General features: G+C 41.8%; 1 protein-coding gene across 2 annotated transcripts in view; it reads left to right on the forward strand.

The window, feature by feature from the left end:
• The window catches only part of LOC122553504 (MAPK/MAK/MRK overlapping kinase-like), a 129,850-nt gene that overhangs the window by 86,667 nt on the left and 17,438 nt on the right, over nt 1-25,745 (forward strand). For both annotated transcript variants that reach the window (XM_043697359.1, XM_043697360.1), the window contains 2 exons: nt 2,606-2,779; nt 11,310-11,430. In XM_043697359.1, coding sequence (XP_043553294.1) covers nt 2,606-2,779; nt 11,310-11,430 — 295 coding nt within the window. The remainder of the gene's footprint in view (nt 1-2,605; nt 2,780-11,309; nt 11,431-25,745) is intronic.

Raw genomic sequence — 25,745 nt, forward strand, 5'->3', positions numbered from 1 at the left:
CCCACTTCTGTCTTTGACTGACCCTATTCCTACCCTAATCATCCTTTTATTCCTCACATACCTATAGAAAGCTTTAGGGTTCTCCTTTGTTCTATTTGCTAAAGACTGCTGTTGTCCTCTCTTTGCTCTTCTTAACTCTCTCTTTAAATCCTTCCTAGCTGATCTGTAACTCTCCATCGCCTCATCTGAACCATCTTGCTTCATCAACACATAAGCCTCCTTCTTCTTCTTAACAAGAGATGCAATTTCTGTAGTAAACCACGCTTCCCTTACCTTATCACTTCCTCCCTGCCTGACAGGGACATACCGATTAAGGACACGCAAAATCTGTTTCTTAATCCAGCTCCACATTTCCATTGTCTGCATCCCTTGCATTTTGCTACCCCATTTTATGTATCCTAATTCTTGCCTAATCACATTATAATTGCCCTTGCCCCATTGATAACTCTTGACCTGTGGCATGTACCTATCCTTTTCCATCGCTAAACTAAACGTAACTGAATTATGGTCACTCTCTCCAAAGTGCTCACCTACAACTAAATCAAACACCTGGCCTGGTTCATTACCAAGCGCCAGATCCAGTGTGGCCTCCCCACTTGTCGGCCCTTCGACATACTGTGTCAGGAAACTCTCCTGTACACATTGGACAAAAAAAACGATCCATCCGACATACTAGAGTTAAAGCATTTCCAGTCAATGCTGGGGAAGTTAAAGTCTCCCATTTTGACCACCCTGTTCCTTTCACTCCTACCCAGAATAATTTTGCCAATCCTCTCTTCCACCTCCCTGGAACTCTGCATAGGCCTATAAAAAACTCCAAGCTGTGTGACCTCTCCTCTCCTGTTTCTAACTTCAGTCCACACTACCTCAGTAGACGAGTCGTTGTCAAAAGTTCTCTCAGCCACCATTGTACTATCCTTGATTAACAAGGCCACACCTCCCCCTCTTTTACCACCTTGCTTGTTCTTAATGAAAGATCTAAACCCTGGAACTTCAACATCCATTCCTCACCCTGCTCTATCCATGTCTCCATGCTGCAAGCTCACCTACCTTATTTCAGATACTTCTGACATTGAAGTAGACACATTTCAAACCAGTTTGCTGTCTGCCAGCACATTCCTGTGACCCTGAAATCCTGTCCCTGTCCTTCGTACTCTCATCCTCCTGTGCACTGCAGATATACCTCCGGTTCCCATCCCCCTGCTGGGCTAGTACTCTCATCCTCCTGTGCACTGCAGCTATACCTCCGGTTCCCATCCCCCTGCTGGGCTAGTTTAAACCCACCCGAATAGCACCAGCAAATTTCCCACCCAGGATATTAGTACCCCTCTGGTTCAAGTGAAGACCGTCCTGTTTGTACAAGTCCCACCTTCCCTAGAATGAGCCCTAATTATCCAAGAACCTGAAACCCTCCCTCCTGCACCATCCTTGCAGCTGATATCTCTCCCTATTCCTTGCCTCGCTATCACGTGGCATGGATAACAAACCAGAGATAACAACTCTGTTTGTTCTAGCTCTCAGCTTCCATCTAGCTCCCTGAAATCCTGCCTTGCATTCCTGTCCCTCTTTCTACCTATGTCATTGGTACCTACATGGACAACGACTTGAGGCTGGCCACCCTCTCCCTTCAGGACCCCAGAGATACGATCCGAGACATCATGGACCTTGGCACCTGGGAGGCAACACACCAATCGTGAGTCTTGTTCGCTCCCAACAAACCTTCTATCTGAGCTTCTAACTATTGAGTCCCCAGTGACCAACACTCTCCTCCTTTCCCTCCTTCCCTTCTGTGCAATAGGGACAGACTCTGTGCCAGAGACCTGGGCCCCACTGCATATCTCTGGTAAGTTGTCCCCCTCAACAGTATCCAAAACTGTATATGTGTTTTTCAGGGGAATGATCATACCAGCTAGTGCAGAGCTGCTTGGTTGGTTTATTTCCTTTTCCTTTCCTGATGTATCCCAACTCTCCTTCTTGGCTTAAATAATGGACATCTCATACAGCTTATGCAAATTTGGACCTTTATGTTCAAATCCAAAGTTAGTCTCTCATAATATCCTTCATCTGCCTTGTTGTAAGGAGCAAAGACAAGGGCAATTTGGCATGGTAGCCAGTGTCTTAGAAGTACTAAAGCAAAGGCAGGTGCATTCCAATTATAAGTAAACGTCACTGCAACTGTCACTCATTCTTTGGTGGACAATTGGTGCCTGTTATAACGGTACCCTAGAGTGGGTACAGTTGCTCATTATTACTGTGCTGTGCTAATTGCAGTTTGACTGAAGATGCTTTTACAATATCTAGTAGAAGAAAGATCAATTGGTTGATATATTCTCATTATGGGAAAAGAAATTTCAAAGGTTGAAACCCTTGTCATTTTCTGTTAGTAATCTTGTCATTACTCTGATACTTAAAAGGTGCTGAATGGTGATGTTTTACGAAGTAGGCAATTCTATAAAACCATACTCAAGTACTGAAGTTCAAACAACATGTGTGGTTTCCTCTGTTCATGTTTGTAGATTTCTTCTACTTAATGTTTAAATGGTTTTGTTTTAAACAAAACTACTCAATTATATTAATTATTATTTTTATATGATTTTTAATGTAGAACTCGGGCAATGAGTTTTGACTTTCCACAGAAAAAGGGAATAGGAATATCTTGCCTCATTCCGCACACTACTTCTGAGAGTATTTCGCTGATGAATGCAATGATGGAGTATGACCCTGAAGAAAGGATCACTGCTAAGCGGGCATTACAACATCCTTACTTTCGTGAATTGAGGTAAAGCAAATTTATTTCCCTCATTCAGTGTTAAATTTGTCTTTGACTATAAAATGAATAATCATACAGCAGAGAATCAGGCCCTTCATCCCACCATGTCTATACTGACCAACAAACCCCAAACTACACTAATCCCATTGCATTTGGTACATAGCTTAGTATGCCCTGGCATTTTAAGTGCTTATCGAGATGCTGTTTAAATGTTGCGAGTGTTCCTGCTCCCACCACCCTCTCAGGCAGTGCATTCCATATTTCTGTCATCCTCTGGGTGGGGAAAAATATTCCTCTGATCCCCTTTAAATCACTTCTCATAATAAAATTGTACTATCTGGTCGTAGACATGTCTGCCACGGGGAAAAGATTCTCATGATCTACCCTATGTTTATTATAATTTTGGTCCCCCCCTCAGCCTCCTGTGCTGCTGAGAAAACAAACACAGCCTCTGTCCTTTTTATCCCAGACAACATCCTGGTGAATCTCCTCTGCACCCTCTCCAGTGCAGTCACATCCTTCCTATAGTGTGGTGACCAGATTTGCATACAGTACAGGGCGACCCCCATATCCATGGAATTGTCTTCCGAAGTTTCAGTTATCTACGGATTATCATGGTCCGAGCATATTATTGGGAATGTTCCAGCACCAGGGATCAGGAGGTTGCTGGGAAGGTACATTTCCCATTTAAATAAATGGGTTCACTCCTATCTGCGGTTTTGGGCTTCCACGGTAGGTCCTGGAACGTAACCCCTGCAGGTACAGCGGGGGGACTTCTGAATTCCATCTTTCAAGATGAGAGTGGTGCTGGAAAAACCCAGCAGGTCAGACAGCATCGGAGGAGCAGGATGTTTCGGGGAAAAGCCCTTCATCAGGAATGAGGCAGGGAACCTCCAGGCTGGACAGATAAATGAGAGGGGGGGTGGGGCTGGGGAGAAAGTAGCTAAGAGTGTAGTAGTGAATGGAGGTGCTCCACCCTGCTCTCCAACCTATCACCTTCATCCCCACCTCCATCCACCTATTGCACATTAACTACCTTCTACCCAGCCCCCCTCCTATTTATCTCTCCATTCAAGAGGCTCCCTGCCTCATTCCTGATTAAGGGCTTTTCCCCGAAACATCGATTTTCCTGCTCCTCCGATGCTGTCTGACCTGCTGTGCTTTTCCAGCACCACATTAAGTGTGACTCTGATCTCCAGCATCTACAATCCTCATTTTCGCCTTGTATTCCATCTGTGCCCCCCCCAATGTTTAATGAAGTTGTAACAAAACCTCCTTGCTCTTCTATTCTACATCCTGGCTCATGAAGGCAAGCATCCTGTATGCCTTCTTCACCTGTCTACTGTGCTGACACCATCAGGGAACTATGGAGTTGTACACCATGGTCTCTTTGTTCGTTCGTACTCTCAAGGGACATACCATTCATTGTGTATGTCCTTCCCTAATTAGACCTCCCAAATGCATCATGTTGCACTTGCCAGGATTAAATTCCATTTGCCATTTCTATGTCCAATTTATCAGCTGTAGTCTGAGACCATCCTCCTCGTTATTAACACCACCACCAATTTTCATGTCACATGCAAGCTTACTAATTATACCTTCAACTCGGCAACATAGATAACAGCAAGGGTCCCAACAGTGATCCCTTTGGAAGCCTATGACCAGCAGTGTACCAATCACAAAAATGACCCTCTACTATTATCCTTTGCCACTATTTGCAAACTAACTTTGGATCCAGTTTGGAGAAATTGAGGACTGCAGATGCTGGAGATCAGAGTCAAAAGGTATGGTGCTGGAAAAGAATAGCTGGTCAGGCAGCATCCGAGGAGCAGAAGAGTCAATGTTTTGAGCATAAGCTCTTCATCAGGAATGTGGGGGGTGCCCAGGATAACTGAGAGTTAAATGGGAGGGGTGTGGGGCTGGCTGGAAGGTAGCTGGGAATGCAATAGGTAGATGGAGTTGGGGTATGATGGCAATAGGGTGGAGCGGATAGGTGGGAAGGAAGATGGACAGGTAGGACAGTTCAAGAGGGCAATGCTGAGTTGGAGGGTTGGATGTGGGATAAGGGGAAGGGAGGGGAGGGGAGATCAGTATCAGTAGTGGGGTTGATACTTCAACTCACCCTCCCACTCCACCAAGGACATGCAAGTCCTGGGCCTCCTCTACTGCCAAATTCTAGCCACCCAACACCTGGAGGAAGAACACCTCATCTTCCACCTTGGGACCCTCAAACCAGACGGGATCAATATCGATTTCACCAGTTTCCTAATCTTCCCCTCCCCCCACCTTATCCCAGATTCAATCCTTCAACTCAGCAACACCCTTTTGAACTGTCCTATCTGTCCATCTTCCCTCCGACCTAACCGCTGCGACCTATCACCATCACCCCCAAAGTCCATCTACCTATCACATTGCCAGCTACCTTCCCTCCCCCCCAATCCTACCCCCTCCCATTTATCTCTCAGCCCCTTTCCCCCCACCACCATTCCTGATGAAGAGTTTATGCTCAGAACGTCAACCGTCCTGCGACTCGGATGGTGCCTGACCAGCTGTGCTTTTCCAGCACCACACTTTGTGACTTTGGATCCAGTTTGCCAACTTGCCTTGGATCCCGTGGGCTCTTACCCTATGAACCAGTCTTCCATGCAGAATGCTGCTCCAACAATATGTGTGAAATCGGAAACACTTCAAGTGTTCATGGTGACCACATATTCAGGAAATATTATCAGCTGCAACTCCTGATTAACCGCATGGAGCAACTGGAGGATGTCATGGATAGTATATATAATGATGTGGTCACACCACAAGTAAGGGCTGCACAGGCAGAAAAGCATAGAGTGGTCAACGGGAAGACTGGTAAGCATAGCCAGCTAGTACAGGAGTTCCCTGTAGCCATCCCCACCTCAAACAGATATACCATGTTGGATACTGTTGGCAGGATGGGGTACCTCTCAGGCAACAGTCAAGTTTGTGGCATCATGGTTGGCTCTGCTGCAGAGCAGGGGAGGAAAAAGACGAGGAGACCTTTAGTGGGAGGTCTACTAAGGGGAACTGATAGGCAGTTCTGTGGCAGCAACCAAGACTTTTGAATGGTATGTTACCCCTCTGGTGCCACATTCAGGGATGTTTCAGAGGGGCTGCTGCAGGACATTCTGAAGGATGAGGGTAAACAGCCAGCAGTTAAGGTACATATCAGTACCAGTGATATGGATTAGAAAAGAAATGAGGTTGCCTCCTGCAATAGGCATTTAGAGAGTTAGAGACTACTTAAGTTGTAATCTCTGGATTACTTGCAGTGCCAGAACTTCTGGTGTAGTAATTGGAAAATGTATCTCAAAGGATAGTATAGGAAGGAAGGCTTTAGATTTTTGGTTCATTGGGACAGCTTGTGGGGTAGGTGGGATCTCCACAAGCTAACTGGGTTGCACCTGAACTGGAATGAGTACAGTATTATTACTGAGAGGTTTGCACATGCTATTGGGGAGGGTTTAAACTAATTTGGCAGGGAATGGGGAATAGAGTAGATGTAAAGTCAGGAGTAAGATCCAATCAGACATAGAAGGAATGCTAAAATAGTCCAGCAGAGAAAACATGGGCATGATGAGAGGTCCGGAAAGCTAAATTGTAAATATCTTCATGCAAGGAGCTTGACTAGTAAAATGGATGAACTTAAAGCATTGGTCAGCATGTGGGAATATGATATTGTTGTAATCACTGAGACTTGGTTGAATGAAGGGCAGCTCAACATTCCAGAATATAAAAGCTTCAGATGGGACGTTGGGGATAGTGCATTATTGATAAAGGACACTATCACTTCAGTACTGAGGGAGGATTTCTTAGAAGGCTGTTCAAATAAGGTCATCTGGGTAGAGCTTAGAAATCAAAAGAGATGTTTATTTTGCTGGGATCTACCAGCCTCCTAACAGTCAGAGTAAGACAGAGGAGCAAATATGCAGGCAAATCACAGATAAGTGCGAAATAGTGTTATAGTTGTTGGGGATTTCAACTTTGCTAACATTAACTGGGATCGCCTTATTCTGAAAGGATTAGATGAGTTGGAATTTTAGAAGTACATCCAGGAGAGAATTTTGTGTCTGTACATGTATAGTCCGAGAGATGTGGCAGTGCTAGACCCAGACCTAGGGAGTGATGCTGGTCAAATGATTGAAGTTTCAGTTTGGGGTTGGGAGAGCATTTTGGGGATAGTGACCACAACTCTAAGTTTCATTCATTGTGGAAAGGGATAAGGATAGTGCAGACGTTAAATGTTTAAAATGGAAGCAGGCCAGTTTCAATATCATTAGATCAGATCTGGCAAACATAGACTGGGAGCAGCTACTTGCAGGTTAAGCCTACTTTTGGAAGGTGGGAGTTGTTTAAAGATGTAGTGAGAATTTATGTTTATTGCTCTGTTCAAATCTAGATATTTCTACTGGACAAATGAGCTGTTCCACACCTGTCACTCAATGAAGTTTCTTCAATTGTTTTGAAAATATTTTCATTAAAATAATAACATTTTATTTTACACTTAAGAAATTGGTTTGATTTATAGGTATAAAATTGAATGTCCCCTCATTCTGTATTTTCTCCACAAAGGAAATGCTAACTGGGACATTATGGATTGGTTGCCTTAAAATAACATTTAATTTATTTTGATCATGTCTCACTCATCACTGCCACGCTTGAAACCAGACTTGGAAAAGGAACATCAATTAATACAGAATGAATAGTTGTGCTGACAGTGCAGACATTTTCATCTGCTAGAAATTACATGTATTAACACAAAGAACCCTGTTTGTCCAAATGTTGCACCATTTTCATTGGAAAAGAGTCATGGAGACTGTCAATCCCAGCTGCATTCTCCACAGCAACATCCTGTGCAATCTGAATCTGTCTGCCTGATCTGTGTTCTTTTCTGCTAAGATTGACAGTTAAAAGTTCCCAATCATCTCCTGGCCAACCAATCAGCACCCTGTTCTCATGTGATGTAAATTGGTGTCCCCTTTCCAAGTTTGGTTTCTTAGTTATCAGTCTTGATGAGATGATGTTAAGCATTTGCTTTGTTTCTTTGCAGCATTGCTTAAGCTTTTGTACTACCAAGCAATTATTCCTTTGCAGTAGTAATATCCAAAGTAGACTGTGAGAAATCACTTAACAGACTAGCTTACAAATACAGTTACATAGCACCCATTAAACAGATTCCTGAGCCTCCAGTATAGAGTCATAGAGATGTACAGGATAAGGAATGCCAGAAGCTTGGGCTCATGATGGGTCAAAAATATAAGGACATCAAAGTCAGTGAAAGACTGAGATAAATTCACCAAAGACTGAGGTAAATTCAGAATCTAGCAAAGGAGGATTAAAAAGAAAGTGAAGATAGACAACATAAACTACAAGGGCAAACTAGTGAGAATATAAATACTTGACAATAAGAGCTTCTTTCAGTATATAAAAGAGAAGAGAGATCAAAATTTTAAAAAAGACTCCAGTTTAAGGGACAAGGAAATACCAGAAGAGTTAAACAAATATTTTGCATCAGTGTTTACAGTGGAAGATGCTTCAAATATTCCATTGAAAGAAGGCTTTCCACAAGATACCTCATAAAATGTTAAATCTTAAGATAAGAGCCCATGGTGTTAAAGGAAGTATATTGGCATGGATAGAGAATTGGCTAGTGAGCAGGAAACAGCGAGTGCGGATAAGGGTTTTTTTCAGGCTGGCTCCCCCATATTATTTAGTATTAATGGAATGTACGAAGCATCTTCCACTGTAAAGACTGATGCAAAATATCTGTTTAACTCCTCTGCCATTTCCTTGTTCCCCCTAAACCATCTCCCAGATTCATTTTCTAAGTTTGACATTCATTTTGACCTCTCTCTCCTTTTTTATATATTTAAAGAAGCAAGTATTGTCAAGTATTTATACTCCTCACTAGTATGCCCTTGTAGGTTATTTTCTCTGTCTTTATTCTCTTTTTAGTCCTCCTTTGCTGGATTCCGAATTTGTCTTTGGTGCTATCACTGACTTTGGTGTCATAGAGATGTAAGGCATGGAAACAGACCCTTCGGTCCAACTCATCTATGCCAACCAGATATCCTAACCTAATCTAGTCCCATTTCTCAGCACTTGGCCCATATCCCTCTAAACTTTTCCTATTCATATACCCATCCAGATGCCTTTTAACCTTATTTTAGAACTATCATGAGCATGAGCTTTTGGTATTCCCTACTGGAGTCTCAGGAATCTGTTTAATGGGTGTTGTGTAACTGTATTTCTAAGCCACCCTGTTAAATGATTTCTCATAGATTACTTTTCAGGTGGGGTTCCACAGGGATCAGTGCTGAGACCATAACTGTTTACAATATATATTAATTATTTATTGGAAAGAAGTGAATATACTGTAACCAAATTTGCAGATGACACAAAAACAGGTGGAAAGGCAGGTTGTGAAAAGGATACATACAGTTTGCAGAGAGATGTTGATGGGTTAAATAAGTGGGCAAAATGTTGGCAAATGGAGTATTATGTGGGAAAATATAAAATTGTTCATTTTGGAAGGGATAACAAAAGAACAATATTATTTTAATGAAGAGAAACTGCAAAATGCGGTAACATAAAATCTTACTACAACTTCACAAGGTGCTGGAGTGCTGTGAGCAGTTTTGGCCCTATTTAAGAAAACATATAATTTCATTGGCAGCAGGTTCAGAGCCTGTTCACTGGGATAATCCCTAATATGGAGGGATTGTTTTATGCATTACGGCTCAACTGGGTAGGACTGTTCTGATTGGAATTTAGGAGAATGAGAGGTGATTGTATTGAAATAAAAATAAAGCTTAAGAGGCTTGACAGGGTAAAAGCTGAGAAAATATCCCCCCTCATGGGAGAGTCTCGAACCACAGGGCATACTCTCAGAATAAAAGGTTACCACTTTAAGCTTGAGGAGGAATTTCTTCTGTCAGAAGGTTGAGAGTCTTTGGAACTCTTTGCCACAGACAGCTGTGAGGGTAGGATCCTTATACAGAGGAACCTCAATTATCTGAACGAGATGGGTGGGCACTGTTTCATTTGGATAACTGATTAATTCGATTAATTGATTCAGTGGCTCTCCTCTAGGGCTCGGAGTTTTCTGTGAAGTCTGCTCCCCATTCAGGAGACTAGGCAGTAACACACCGGATGCGAACACCCACACACCAATCCTGCCTATCCGCCCACCCCCAAACTCTGTCCCATCTCTGTCTGACCCCGCCCCCCAAAAGACCTCCACCCCACCCATTGTCTGACCCCCGTCTGTGGCCTCGTCCCCGACTGAGTCCTCCCTCCCCTTCGTCGGACTGTACACCGACAGTATGACTGCTGCTGCCTTTGTGGGACAAGTCTCCAAATAGAGCATGTGTGCGCGCGCGCGCACACGCGCACAATGTTTTACTGCAACTTTTTGACAGATTCCACCTTTGCCCTGTAATGAATAATGTTGGAGAGGTTATCTGGGGAAGGCAGGTTTAGAGTACATCCCTGTGTAGAACTCCAGTGAAAATGTGAGGAGAGAGAGAGCGGGAGGTTATTCATTTAGAGACGGTGACTGGACTGTCCAGGACTGTTCTTGGCAGCATTTCAGTGAGCTGAGTTCATTTTTAATCATTGTACCTGTAAGCAAAAGACGCGATCAGAGTTGAAACAGCTCTTTGATGTAAGGTTTCTATTGGGACCTCGAGATCTCCTTCAGATAATCCAATATTTGTGTAATTGATATTCGGATAATTGCAGTTCCTCTGTATATTGCTGATATCTGTAGGTTCTTGATCAAGAAGAGAATCAAGGATTACGGGGAAAGGGCAGCAAGGTAGATGTGAGGAATGTGAGATCAGCCATGATCTTATTGAATGGTGGACCAGACTTGAGGGGCCAAATGGCCTACTCGTTCCTATTTCTTATAGTCTTATGGAAATAAAAGAATGGCTGACAATGCCTTGGCTTGAATCTGAAAAACTAGGTTTTCATGTGGCTTAATTGTCAGTTCTTTAAGTGATCATCTTTTAAGTTGCAACCAACGATCCATTCTTCCTACCCAGTTATTGTCTTCCCATTCATCATAATTACATGAAATTACATTGCTTTGTTCCATTCTTTTTCATTCCACCTTATTTGCGACATGTGTATATTGAGGCCAATGGCTCAAATGTCCAGAGTGCCTCTGGCTTTGTTATTTTGGTGCAGGGCCATTTCTGTGTGTCCTCCACACTTACCTGGGATATCTAGAAAGAACATTTTGAATTATTTGATTGATAAATCAACAAATGCTGAAAGTTAAGATTGGAAAACTGAATGGTAAGTGTGCTATTGGGATTTTAGAATGTATAAAATTTTAAACAAACTCGTAACCACAATTTGTCAGCTAGAGTAAGGTTTATGGATAGGAAATCGAGTCTGATTTAAGATCTTTAATGAGTTGTATAGATTATTAAGTTTAGTAAGAAAGATGTTAATTCATTTTAAGTAACAAAACTATGCACATTTATGCATTGCCTCCTTCCTGTAGATTAGCAGAGAAACAAGCTGCCACCTTCCAGCGTAGAGTGAGATGCTTAGAAGGGAATGAAAACAATCTAAGCCCGGCTGTGGTGCACAACCTCTGGAGAATTCATAAGGGGCGTAAGCAGGTAAAATAAGAAACCCTGCCTTTCTCAGTTCTAACAGAAAGTCAACAGTTCCACCATTAAAACAAATATCAAGTATTTTGCAAACCAATTTATCTGAAATAAGTACATAATTCGGTAATAGTGTAGTTATTTGCATCATATTTCTATGACCTTAGATATTTTTAAATTGGAATCAGAACCGTTTACTTTTCTTCAGCAGAAATGATAATTTTACATATTACCCTAGTTTCATGTTTTATAACACATTTAATATTTAATATAGACTTAAAGGACAAAATTCTGTAAATTGCAGTAACAAATGTGTTTTTGCCCAGACCTATCACCTTTTGAGAAAACAATAAAGCAGTATGATTTACCATTGAAGAACAAGGAGTTCACTTTCTGGGTTGTAATTTGACAGATCAGTTGCAAGGGTTCTTGTGGCACAATGATAGTGCCCTTACCTCTGGGTCAAAGGACCTGAGTTAAAGTCCAACCCACTCCATAGAAGTGTCATGACAATGCATCAGTTAAAATATTCAGATAAAAATATTAAATTTTGTCTAATTGTGTGAGAGAGACAATGTTCACAACTTTGGAGAAAGAACTTACTTTCTTATCAACCAGTTCAGAGGTTTAATTACAAACCTTTGGAACTGGTGGACTTAAACTCAGGCTTCCTGGTTCAGAAGTAGAGAAGGATGGAGGATTTTAAAAAAAACTCAACCTGCTCAGGCACACATCTGGAGCAGGTGGGACTTGTATTTTTTTTCTGAATCAACCTGTTCATTGTACACTCCTGAAGAAGGTGAGACTTGAACCCAGGTCTTCTGGCTTAGGACTACATACACTACCACTGTACCACAAGAGCCCTTATGATTGTAAAGGATTGAATGTCTAATCTCCAATTTTCAGCTCTGATCTTTCAAATCAGTATGGACTTTGCTTATCCACAGTCCAAGATAATATAGCAGGAAGACCAAGATGCAAGGAGAGCTTCAGCTGCAAGAAGGCCAGCAGCAGGAACACCCATCAGCATTTGCAGCTGTAGCATTCTGTTCATTAGACATTCATCAGACAATGGAGGAAGTGGGCACACTGCAAAAGTTTCACCAGGGCCACTTGGCTCTAAAACTCATTGATTCAAATGTGCGCAAAAGTGTTAAATTCTAGAGGCAATGTGAGAATGATTGTTGGGACAACAAAGTAGCTGTTGCTCAAATGAGGAATCAAGGAATGCTAGTAAAGCTGATATTTCAACAATTGGGGTCATTTCTTGTACAAGAGTTAATCAGACGGTATCCAATAGCTTTCATTTTCAGCTGCTCACAAATGACCATCCCTCTAAATAAGTTCAGAGGTGAGGACATTTGATGATTATTGCATTGCATTCAGTACAATTGTGACATTTTAGATACTGTAACTGTCTGTGCCTGCATGTAACAAGATGACTCTAATGAAACTGGCTGATAAGTAGCAAGTAACATACACATTGTGCAGGTCTCAGGCAATTACCAATTACAAGAAGAAGAGAATTTTCCTTCACATTTAAGTACATTACCATCACTGAGTCCCTTATTATCAGCATTCTAGGATTTATCATTGATCAGAGTTTAAATGAATTAGCTCAGAAATGTAATGGTTACAAGAACAGGTGAGAGACTGGATATTCTTCAGTGGGTAACTCCAAAAACTCATGGAACAGTTCAGGGAACATCTCTGGTCCATACGCACCAACCAACCCCACCTTCCGATAGCTATCCAGTTCAACTCTCCCTCCCACTCCCCGATGACATGTCCATTCTGTACTACCTCTGCTGCCTAAACATGACCACCCGCAAACTGGAGGATGAACAAATCATCTTCCACCTCAGGAGCCTACAACCATATGGCCTCAACATTGAATTCACCAGTTTTCAAATTTCCCCGCTCCATCCCAGATCCAGCCCTCCGACTCTTGACCTGACCTACCTGTCCATCTCTTTTTCCTCCTATTCGCTTCACCTCCCTCACCGACCTATCACAATCCCCTCTTACCTGCATCCAACTGTCGCCATCCCACCTACTTTTCGCTCAGCCCCCTTCCCCCTCTTTAGTCTTGATGAAAGGTCCTGCCTGAAATGTCAACTCTCCTACACATCAAATGCTGCCTGACCTGCTGTGCTTTCTCCAGCACTACACTCTATCTACTCTGATTCGCCAGCATCTACAGTCCTCACAATCTCCTGTCACAGCATTGTTACAGAACAGAAGGTTGCCATTCAGCCTATTATGTCTGCATTGGCTTTCCAACAATCATTGACTTGGTGTCAGTCTTGTCTCCATAACCTTGCATATTGTTTATATACAAATAATCATCTAATGTGATCTGTCATGTTTCATAGACTCTGTCTTGCCACACATGCAGGCACTAAATTCCAGACCTGAACCACTAATTTTATGAAGAAGTTTATCACAACTATGTTTGCAAATAACTAAATCTGTGGCCATTTGTTCTCAATCCATTTACGAGCAGGAGCAGTTTATTCTTAAGTACACTATCCACGTCTCTATACAGTCAGTTCCGCTGTAATGCGGTAATTCTGTTCTTTTGCAATCCTGTGTTATAAGAAAATTGGGTAATAGCAGCACCATTTAAATATTGGGGCAAGAATTGCATTATAGTCAATATGTGCTTTAAAACTTCCAACTTTAGAATCAGTGTCCCCAGTTTGTCAATCAGTGTTTTATAGCAAATTTGTGTTAACAAATCGCACATTATAGCAGAACGGTCTGTATTTTGAAAACTTCTCTCACACTTCCCCTCACTTAAGTTACTCATCTCTGTAAATTTTGTTCATCTGTGCTGACCTCTATCCACTGCATTCAAATCCTTTTTACAGTGTTGCACCCAAAATTGTACACAATTCACCAGCAATGGTCTAACAAACGTACAAGTTCTACATAACCCTTCCTCTTGTACTCTATATCTTTATTAAACTCATAATATTGTTTATTTCACTTGATCTGCTACATTCAATGAATCATGCACATAAAAATCCAGTTCATCTGCTTCTGCATTCCTTAAGTATTCCCTGTTGTGTATTGTCTGTCCATGTTATTTTCCTGATATTGATTGGGAAAGCTATAGCTCAAGTTCGTTAGATGGGTCAGTGTTTGTTCAATGTGTGCAGGAGAGTTTCCTGACACAATATGTAGACAGGCCAACAAGAGGTGAGGCCATACTGGATTTGGTTCTGGGTAACGAACCAGGCCAGGTGTTAGAATTAGAGGTAGGTGAGCACTTTGGGGATAGTGACCATAATTCGGTGATTTTTACTCTCGTGATGGAGAGGGATAAGTGTGTACTACAGGGCAAGAGTTATAGCTGGGGTAAGGGAAATTATGATGCGGTGAGGCATGACTTAGGATGTGTGGCCTGGAAAAGTAAGCTTCAAGGCAAGGGTGTAATTGATATGTGGAGCTTGTTCAAGGAGAAACTATTGAGTGTCCTTGATAATTATGCACCTGTCAGGCAGCAGCAACACATTTTTCAGCTCTGATCTCCAGCATCTGCAGTCCTCACTTTCTCCAAATAGATAGAACTAACAGGTGATGGATCCATGACATTACTGTCATTTAGCTGATGTTTTTAACAGCTGTGATTGTGATTATCTGATATAAGGCCATACCCTCAGTCTTCTTTTGACTGAACTGGCAAAGTGTGCCTGTGCCAAATGCCAATATTTCTGTTGTTGACTGTACTTTAGTGAAAGTGACCCCAGGGACCAGGTCTGCAATAATTACTCCAGCAAAGAAATCAGTTGATAGGCTGTCCATTTAACAAAATAAAAACAGTATAATTTGGAAATCTCGAATGTGTGAAAACTTCTGACTTGCAATGACTTAAGTGTAGTTCAAATTGTGGTTCATTTTAAAAAGTAATTGTGCCATCTTTTGCCAATTACCAACTAGAAACAGACGTGAGACACCAGAAAGCAGTCCTACGTCAGCAAGATGAACTTTTTACATTCTCAGATAAACGTTCAGATCTCAACATCACATAAGTCTCATGAAAGAATAATGAGTTAAAACATGGAGCTGTAAGGAATACTATCTGAAAATGAAGGTACTGGTGGTAGTGGAGTTCTGTTTTAAAGGAGAGAAGATGAATCAGGCCAATATGGATGACATGGAAATGCTGCTGTTTCTTCCAGAAGTGAGGGAAATGTCAGGCAGAATCTCAAAGGGCACAGAGGACAGAATGTTACATTCCTAGAGTGCTGCTTGGCATGTGGCTGGGAATCCTGATGAAGGGCTTATGCCCGAAATGTCAATTCTCCCACTCCTCGGATGCTGCCTGACCTGTGCTTTTCCAACGCCACACTCTTGACTCTGATCTCCAGCATCATCAGTCTTCACTTTCTCCTGGGGAACTCACTGGAGTAAGGGCTGATCCCCATCAACTTTTTTGACATTTAAAACAGGGTCATTAAATACTTTTAAGGGAAAGGTGGGTAGATTCTTGTTCAGCTGGGATGGAAAGGTGGAATTTAAAACACGAACCGACTGGCACTGACCTAAGCACCGGAAATGACAACAGCAGACCCAGCCTTGTTCACATTGCAAAGTCCTCCTTACAAATGGGGAGTAAAATTTAGGAAAGCTGTCTCAGAGACTAGTCAAGTAACAGCCTGACACAGTCATACTCACAGAACAAACCTTACAATGTCCCCATTGGAGGTATGGCATTGAGGGTGAGTTGGAGGTTTGGATTAGGAATTGGCTGGATGGAAGAAGACAGAGGGTAGTAGTTGATGGCAAATGTTCATCTTGGAGTGCCGTCACTAGCGGTGTTCCGCAAGGATCTGTTTTGGGACCATTGCTGTTTGTCATTTTTATAAATGACCTGGAAGAGGGGTTAGAAGGTTGGGTGAGCAAGTTTGCGGATGATACGAAAGTCTGAGGAGTTGTTGACAGTGAGGAAGGATGTGGCAGGTTACAGCGGGATATAGATAAGCTTTAGAACTGGGCAGAAAGGTGGCAAATGTAGTTCAATGTAGCTAAGTGTGAGGTGATTCACTTTGGGAAGAATAACAAAAAGATGGGGTACTGGGCTAATGGTCGGATACTTGGTAGTGTGGATGAGCAGAGGGATCTTGGTGTCCATGTACACAAATCTTTGAAAGTTGCCACTCAGGTAAATAGTGCGGTGAGGAAGGCATATGGCGTACTGGCTTTTATTGGTAGAGGGATTGAGTTCCGGAGTCCTGGGGTCATGTTGCAGTTGTATAAGACTCTGGTGCGGCTGCATCTGGAGTATTGTGTGCAGTTTTTGTCGCCATACTATAGGAAGGATGTGGAGGCACTGGAACGGGTGCAGAGGAGGTTTACCAGGATGTTGCCTGGTATGGAAGGAAGATCGTATGAGGAAAGACTGAGACACTTGGGGCTGTTTTCATTAGAGAAAAGAAGGTTTAGGGGTGACTTGATTGAGGTGTACAAGATGATTAGGGGGTTAGATAGGGTTGACAGTGTGAACCTTTTCCCGCGTATGGAGTCGGGTATTACAAGGGGGCATAGCTTTAAATTAAGCGGGGGTTGATATAGGACTGAAGTTAGGCGTAGGTTCTTCACTCAGCGAGTCGTAAGTTCATGGAATGCCCTGCCAGTAGCAGTGGTGGACTCTCCCTCTTTATGGGCATTTAAGCGGGCATTGGATAGGTATATGGAGGATAGTGGGTTAGTATAGGTTAGGTGGGCTTGGATCGGCGCAACATCGAGGGCCAAAGGGCCTGTACTGCGCTGTATTCTTCTATGTTCTATGTTCTATGTTCATCCTCCCAAAATGCAACACCTCACACTTCTCCATATTGACCTTCCTCTGCTACCTGTCTGCCCATTTAGCTATCTTAGCAATTTACAATGCTTTCTCTCATGTAAAAATAAGTTTAATAATGCTAAAATATGTAAGGAAAGCAGGAAAGAACTTAAACAAGGAATTAGGGTGAAAATAAGTCATGAAAAATAATTAGCATATGGATGTAGGTTTGCTTGCTGAGCTGGAAGGTTCGTTTTCAATGAAAATGAAAATGAACCTTCCAGCTCAGCGAGCAAACCTACATCCTTGACCTGAGCTACAAATCTTCTCAAAACACTCTAATATATATTATATATGTACATTTATGAAGCAATAGGGTAGACAGGGAAAGGATGATCTCAGGGAAGATGGGGTTGGTTAGTGCGTATGGACCAGAGATGTTCACTGAACTGTTCCATGAGTTTTTGGAGTTTCTAAGCCAAGTTGCTATTAAAATGGAAGAGGTGTTGTGCGTCTTAAAAAGTATTAAGGTAGGTAAGTCCCCGGGTCATGATGATATCTATCCCAGAATGTTGAGGAAGGCAAGAGAACCAATTGCTGGGGCATTGACAGACATTTTTGTATCCTCTTTGGCCACAGGTGAGGTCCCAGAAGAATCAATGTTGTCCCCTTGTTTAAGAAGGGTAACAGGGATGATCCTGGAAATTACAGGCCTGTGAAACTAATGTCGGTTATAGGGAAATTATTGGAAAAAATTCTCAGGGACAAGATCTATACACATTTAAAAGCAAATAGACTTTTAGCGACAGACAGCATGGTTTTGTGCGGGGAAGGTCATACCTCACTAACTTGATCGAGTTTTTTGAGGAGGTGACAAAGATAATTGAGGGAAAAGTGGTTGCTGTTCTCTACATGGACTTCAGTAAAGCTTTTGAAAAGATCCTTCATGACAGACTTCAAGATGAAGTCACCTGGTTTTAGTGGTGAGCTGGCAGGATGTACACAGAACTGGCTTAGTCATAGGAGACAAAGAGTAGTGGTAGAAGGATGCTTTTTGGAATGGGGGGTTGTGACCTAGTGGTATTCCACAAGCATCAATGCTGGGACCTCTGCTGTTAGTGATCTACATAACTGATTTGGAGGAAAATGCAGCTGGTCTAAGTTTGCAGACGACATAAAGATTGGTGGAGTTTGCGGATAGTGAGGAGGATTCCCGAGGGTAGGAGTGGATATAGGTCAGTTGGAGGCATGGACGGAAAAATGGCAGATGGAGTTTAATCTGGACAAACGTGAGGTCCTGCATTTGGAAGGTCACGTACAGGTGGAAATTATACACTGGCAGAATCCATGTGTGTATTGATATGCAGAGGGATCTCGGGGTGCAGGTCCACAAATCACTGATGGTGGCAGCACAGGTAGTTAAGATAGTAAAAAAGGCTTATGGAAAGCTTGCCTTCATTGGAAGGGGCATAGAGTTTAAGGATAGACAAGTTATGCTGGAACTTTTGCAACTTTATTTAGGCCACACTTGGAATAATGCATACAGTTCTGGTCACCACACTACCAGAAGATATGGATGCTTTGGAGAGGGTACAGAAAAGGTTTACCAGGATGTTGCCTGGTATGTGGGATTTTAGCTATTAAGAAAGGTTGGATATACTGGATTTGTTATCACTGGAACATAGGAGGTTGTGGATAGAACTTTGTAAGATTGTGAAAAGCATGGATAGAGTAGAAAGTATGAGGCTTTTTCCCAGGGTGGAGTGGCCAATTACTAGGGATCACAGGTTCAAGGTGTGAGGGATGAAGTTTAAAAGAGATGTGCAAGGCAAGTGTTTCACATGAAGGGTGGTGAGTGTATAAATTGCATTGCCAAAGGAGGTGATGGAAGCAGACAGAATAGCAGCATTCAAGAAACACCTGGATGAATACAAGAATAGGAAGGGAATAAAGGGACATGGATTCTATAAGTGAAGACAGTTTTAGTATGGAGGGGTAAAATGTGTCAGCGCAGGCTTGGAGCGTTGAAGTGCCTGTTTCTCTGCTGGATTGTTCTTTGTTCTTAAATTAGCAGATTCCTTCATCAATCAAATAATCTATTATCCATTACTTGGATCTTAACTTTGGACTGGGTAAAATGCCGAATGTGGTAGACAGGATCAGTTGCCGATGATTGGTTTGATTCTCTACATGAGTAAATGAGGCTTCAGTGGATTAAATAAGATATATAATCCTTCCCATCTGAGTTTCCATCTACATTTGACCGAGACATGTGAATCACTTGAGTAGCCAGAAATATACCTGATTGTATTTTGTGGTACTTGAGTTTGTGCAAAGGCAATGGTTAGACCACAGTTAGAATATTGTGAATATTCAGCAAATCCAGTTGTTATCTGTAGAGGGAGAGAGACAGTTAACATTTCAGATCAATGACATTTTGTTGAAAAAACCTTGATGGACACAGGGCTGCTGGTACTGACAGCAACCCTGCTATGTTGGCTAGCTGTGTCCTAATCACAAATGCTGAAGAATTAGGAGGAAAGGACATTGGTAATTTAACTGGCTGAGGAGAAAGTAATGGGAAACTGTAAGTTCTACACACTCCCAGATTATTCAAAAACAGCAGAAAGTTTGAACATATTCCTTTTATATGCAGGGAATGGGTCTTTGTCTATATAAGTCGCTTTCAGCAAGCCTAAATGAACCATGCTGGGAGATCTGAAACAAATAAAAATAGAAATTGCTGGAGAACTTCAGCAAGTCTGGCAGTGAAATCAGAGTGACTGTTGCAAGTCCAGTGACCCTTCTTCAGAACATACTAGGAGATTGACTGATTAACCTAAATTAGTCATGAGTGTAATTAGTAGTGCAGTCAGAATTATTTAATAAGTTCACAGAATCACATCTAACAATAGATATTTTGTATGCACAGATTTGTCCTGTAACTATTACAAAGCGCAACAGGTCAGGCAGCATCCAAGGAGCAGGAGAATCAACGTTTCGGGCATGAGCCCTTCTTCAGGAATCTTCAGCCCTTCTTCTTGAAGAAGGGCTCATGCCCGAAATGTCGATTCTCCTGCTCCTTGGATGCTGCCTGACCTGCTGCGCTTTTCTAGCAACACATTTTCAGTTCTGATCTCCAGCATCTGCAGTCCTTACTTGCTCCTGTAACTATTACAGACAACCAAAAGAACGTGCTGTTTGATTCAATCTGCCAGTTGCTGGGTGTGAAGAACAGTGTATAGGTTTATGTCAGGTGGTTTGTCCAGTTTAGTTCTTTACAAGTACAGCTAGTTCATTTCAGTTTCTGGTTAGTGATAACCCCCAGCACATTGTTAGGCTGAAGACTTGGTGCAGAATGGAGGGCTTTAGATTCCTAGATCACAAGATCCATTTCTGCATGGGTTATTTTTCATCAATTTGTTCAGACATATTTAAACATACATCTGGGGCAATGGGATGAAAGCAAAATACTGTGGATCTGGAAATCTGAAACACAAAAAAAATGCTAGAGAAGTTTAACAGGTCTGGCAACATCTGTGGAAAGAGAAACAATGTTAACATTTCAAGTCCAGTGTGACTGTTCTTCACTTGACTCAACATTAATCCTGTTTCTACCTTTACAAATGATAATAAACCAGATGAGTTGAGGATGCTAATTAACATGAGAATATGACATCATTGCTATCACAGATACATGATTGAGGTTGGGCTTAACTGCCCACACAATAATCTGGCATATCAAATCTTCACATTAGAGGGGAGTGTAAAAGAAAATGTATGTCACAATATTGATCAAAGAGTCAATTACTGCCATAAAGAGAGATGATAAATATATGAATAAGAAATGTTTGGAGGCATATGGACCAAGTGGAGGCAGGTGGAACTAGTTTAGTTTGGGCTTATGGTTGGCATGGACTGGTTGGACCGAAAAGTCTGTTTTTGTACTGTATGATTCTAAGACTCAACCTTCAACGTCCCAATATTTCAATCCTGTGTTTACCTCTTTAAATATTTTAGTGATCTTGCCTTCACAATCCACTGGGTTTGAGAATTCCAGACATAATGACCCTCTAGCTGAAGAAATTCCTTTGCATCTTTGTTTTAAATGAGTATTACCTTATTATGTAACTATGTTCTCTAGTTTGAGATTCCTCCCTTAATGCAAACATCTTCTCAACGTCCATCCTGTCAAGTCTTCTAAACTGTAATGAATAAATACCTAACGTGTAGCCATTCTGAATTAGTCATCTTCATCTAAAGAGCCAATCCAGCAAATCTGCTTTGAACTGCCTGCAATGTCAGTACATCCTTTACAGATTCTGGAAATCACTTCTTAAAACAGAGCAGTACAGGATAGGAACAGGCCCTTCGGCCAACCAGGTTTGTGCCAACCATGATGATGTTCTAACTAATCCCATCTACCTGCAAAGGGTCGATGTCTGTAGAGGTCCTGTTTTTCAACTTCCTACTTCCTGATTCATTCTACAGGACTTCATTTGTCTTTCTGTCTGTATGGTTAGTACTAATACAGACCACGATCTCTGGCTGCTCATCTTCCCCCTCAGAATATCCTGTGCACTCTTGGAGACATCCTTGACCCTGATACCAGGGAGACAACACACCATCCTGGAATCTTGCTTGTGGCCATACAAATGCATATCTGTGCCCCTAAAGAAGACCCTATCATTGCTACTTGCCTACACTTCAAACCTCCCGGCTATACAAAAGAGCCAGTTGTGTTGCCACTGATCTGACTGCTACTGTTGTTTTCTTGTGAGAGGTCATTCTCTCTAAAGTATCCAAGGATGTGTATCTGTTTGAGAGAGGAATGGCCACAATAGTCTGCTGCACGGCCAAACTTACTAGTCTTCCTGGTGATCATCCAACTCTTTTTTTTGGTCTGTGTAGCCTTTACTAGTAGTGTGACCAACTCACTGAAATACGAGTCATGACATTCTCAGCCTCAAGAATGTACCATGGTGAATCCATATGCAGCTCCAGGTGCTACATGTGGCAATCGGGAGATGCAGCTGATGCACCTCCCACATGCATAGTCATCATGGATACTTAAATTTGGGCACCAAATTGTACACAGTTCCCTAGGTACAGCCTCTATAGTTGTGACAAAATTTGCCTATTTTTAAACTCCAGCAATAAAGGCCAAAATTCCATTTGCCTTCTTAATTACTTGCTGCACACGATGCTAACCTTTTTTGTGCTTAATGCACACGATCACGTAAATCTCACTCTATTGTATTAAGGGGAAAGGAAAGGGCAGGACTTATCCAAAGTGTATGGATCCAGAAGATATAGCTGAGGCTTTAAATGAATACTTTGCATTACTATTGAGAAATATAATATGGGTATGGAAATCAGGGAAGAAAACTGTGATATTCTTAAAATACAATTGAGAAAGAAGAGTTTTTGTGGTTTATGCAGGTTTAAAATTGAACAGATCTCCAAGTCCCAATGAGTTAGGCTGCAGCAGGCAAGGTGAGATTACAGGCGTCCTGACATTTATTTTCAAATCTTCTCTGGCCACATGGAGATGCCAGGGACTGGAGGACTGTTGATGTACCATTTTTCAAGAAGGATGATAGGGATAAACGTGGGAATGATAGGCCCATGAGTTTAACATCAGTGGTAAGGAAACTTTTGGAAAAACCTCTGAGGGACCAAATTAATCTCTACTTGGAGAGGCAAGGATTAATCAGGGATAGTCAGTATGTCTTTGTCAGAGGGTGATCACATCTGACAGATTTGATTTGAGTTTTTTAAGAAGGTTATTAGTTGGAAGAGTGTAGTGTTGTTGATGTACTCTACATAGAATTCAATAACAACTTTTTAAAAAATTCATTCACAAAATTTTTTCCTTATCCTTAATTGTCCAGAAAACAGTTAGGAATCAACCAGATTGCTGTGGGTCATGTGTAGGCTATACCAGGTAAGGATGGCAGATTCCCAAAAGGATATTAGTGAATTAGATAGGTTTTCCTCCAGCAATTCGCAATGGCTTCATTAAACCTTTAACTCCAGAGTTTTATTGAATTCAAATTTTACCATAAACAATGGCAGGATTTGAACCTGGATCTCTGGATTAATAATCAAGTGATAACAATTTGCCATCACCTCCCCTCCCTTCTGACACACATTGCATGGGAGATTCTTTAAGAAGGTAAGTCCCATGGGATCCAGGGAAATTTGGAAAATTGGATTTAGAGCTGAAAAATGTGTTGCTGGAAAAGCACAGCAGGTCAGGCAGCATCCAAGGAGCAGGAGAATCGACATTTCGGGCGATTCTCCTGCTCCTTGGATGCTGCCTGACCTGCTGTGCTTTTCCAGCAACACATTTTTCAGCTCTGATCTCCAGCATCTGCAGTCCTCACTTTCTCAAAATTGGATTTATAATGGACTTGGTAGGAGGAGGCAGAGGCTAACTGTTAAAGATTGATTTTGTGACTGGAAGTCTGTGTCCACCTGCATGCTGTAGGAATTGGCACTGTGTCCTTTGCTGTTTGTAGTGTAAATTATTTATCTAAACACAAATTGAGCAGGTTTGATTTGTAAGTTCATAGATAACATGAAAAGTGGTGGTGTGGTAAATAGCGAGAAGGAAAGCTTTGGACTGTACGTTATGTAGACAGTTGGTCAGATAGGCAGAATGGTGGCAAATGGAATTTAACCCTGAAAAAGTGAGGTGATGGTAGGACGAACATGGAAAATTATTATGTAATGAATGAAAGGACCCTAAAACATAAAGAGAATTAGGGCGACTTTGGTGTGCACACCTACAAATCCTTGACGGCAACTGTTGAAGTGGAAAAGGTACTTAAGGCATATACTATACTTGCTTTTATTAGTCAAGACATTGAATACAAGAGCAGAGAGGTTACGATGCCTTGGACCAAACATGGACATCAAATAATGTAACTTGGTAATATGTAAATATCATACAGTTGATTGGATGATATCAAAATGGTAAAAAGCAAGCTAAAGCTGAGGTCAGAGTTCATTAAAGTGGGAGATAAGCCTCTCTCTCCCAGCAGATATAAGCAAGTCCTAAGTTCATTAATCAAGCAACATGGAAAAAAATCCTCACTATAAAAAACCCTTGCCTCAGAGCAAAATTAGCTAGCACAGAGAAAACATTGGTTAATCACTCACTAGAAGTTGAGACTGAACCAGCTAATTGTCTGTTCTAGTCTGATACTTGGACAAGTCCATGTTCAAGGGTTCACTTGTGATTGTAAACATTAAGTGGGTAATATTTTTGCAGTATTTGTTTTCTAGTTCATGAAAATAAAGAACATTGAATATATTCTATTGTTAGAAATGTCTTGGGTCATTTATATTCAGAGTAAACCTGACTGACTTTGAAAAGTGGGAAGAAAAGGCCACATACGGTATTTGGGAGTCGTAGCAAAACTGCAGTCACTGGGAGTCTGGGGAAAAATACTGTTGGTTGTGACAAACGTAGAATTAAGGAAGGTGGTATGATTATTGGACGTCAATTGTCTCAGTTCTGGGATGTCACTGCAGGAGTTCCCCGAGTAGTGCTCTCAGCCCAGATATCACCTGGTGTTTCATCAATAAACATAAGGTCAGAAGTTGGGATTCGGTGTCCAATGCAGCAAGACCTAAACAGCATTCATCACAGGTTTATAAGCAGCAAATAACGTTTGCAGCACACACAAAAGTTCTAATAACCATCTCCAAAAAAAGAGAATCTAAACATCACCCCTTGACATTTAGGCATTGCTGCTCCTGAATCCTAGTAGGTGCTGAGTGCCAACTCCTGTTCCTATGTTCCTGAGCAATCACTAATCCTAGGATTTACTGTTGATGGGAAACTGAACTGGACCAACCACATAAATACTGTGGCTACAAGAGCAGGTCACAGTCTAGGAATTCTGAATTTATCTTTACTGTTTCTAATGACTGAGCACCATCTACAAAGCACAAGTCAGGAGTGTAAAGGAATAATCTGCACTCTCCCAGATTGGTACTAGTTCAGCAATACACAAAGCTGTCAGTACCTAAAGAAAAACAGCCAGCTTGATTGATATGGAGCCACCACTTTCAACATTCACTGCCTTGACCACTGACCCACAGTGTAGCAGTGTGCATCATCTACACGTTCCACTACAGCAACCCACCAAGGCTTGTTTGACAATGCGTTCAAACCTTTGCCCTTGATTACCTAGATGGGCAAAAGCTTGGAAATAGCACCAGCTTACCTCCAAGCCATCTAGTCTCCTTCCTCTGGAATATATTAACATTCAATAGAATAGAATAGCCTTTATTGTCACATATACTCAATGAGGCAAAAGTGAGGACTGCAGATGCTGAAAACCAGAGTTTAGATCAGAGTGGTGCTGGAAAAGCAAAGCAGGTCAGGCAGCATCCGAGAAGCAGGAAAATCAACATTTCGGGCAAAAGCCCTTCATCAAGAGTAGAGGCAGGAAGCCTCCAAGGTGGAAAGATAAATGGGGGGTGGGGGTCGGGGGAGAAAGTAGCGAAGAGTTCAATAGGT

This window comes from Chiloscyllium plagiosum, chromosome 10 (assembly GCF_004010195.1).
Source record: "Chiloscyllium plagiosum isolate BGI_BamShark_2017 chromosome 10, ASM401019v2, whole genome shotgun sequence".
In the NCBI taxonomy this organism is placed as follows: domain Eukaryota; kingdom Metazoa; phylum Chordata; class Chondrichthyes; order Orectolobiformes; family Hemiscylliidae; genus Chiloscyllium; species Chiloscyllium plagiosum.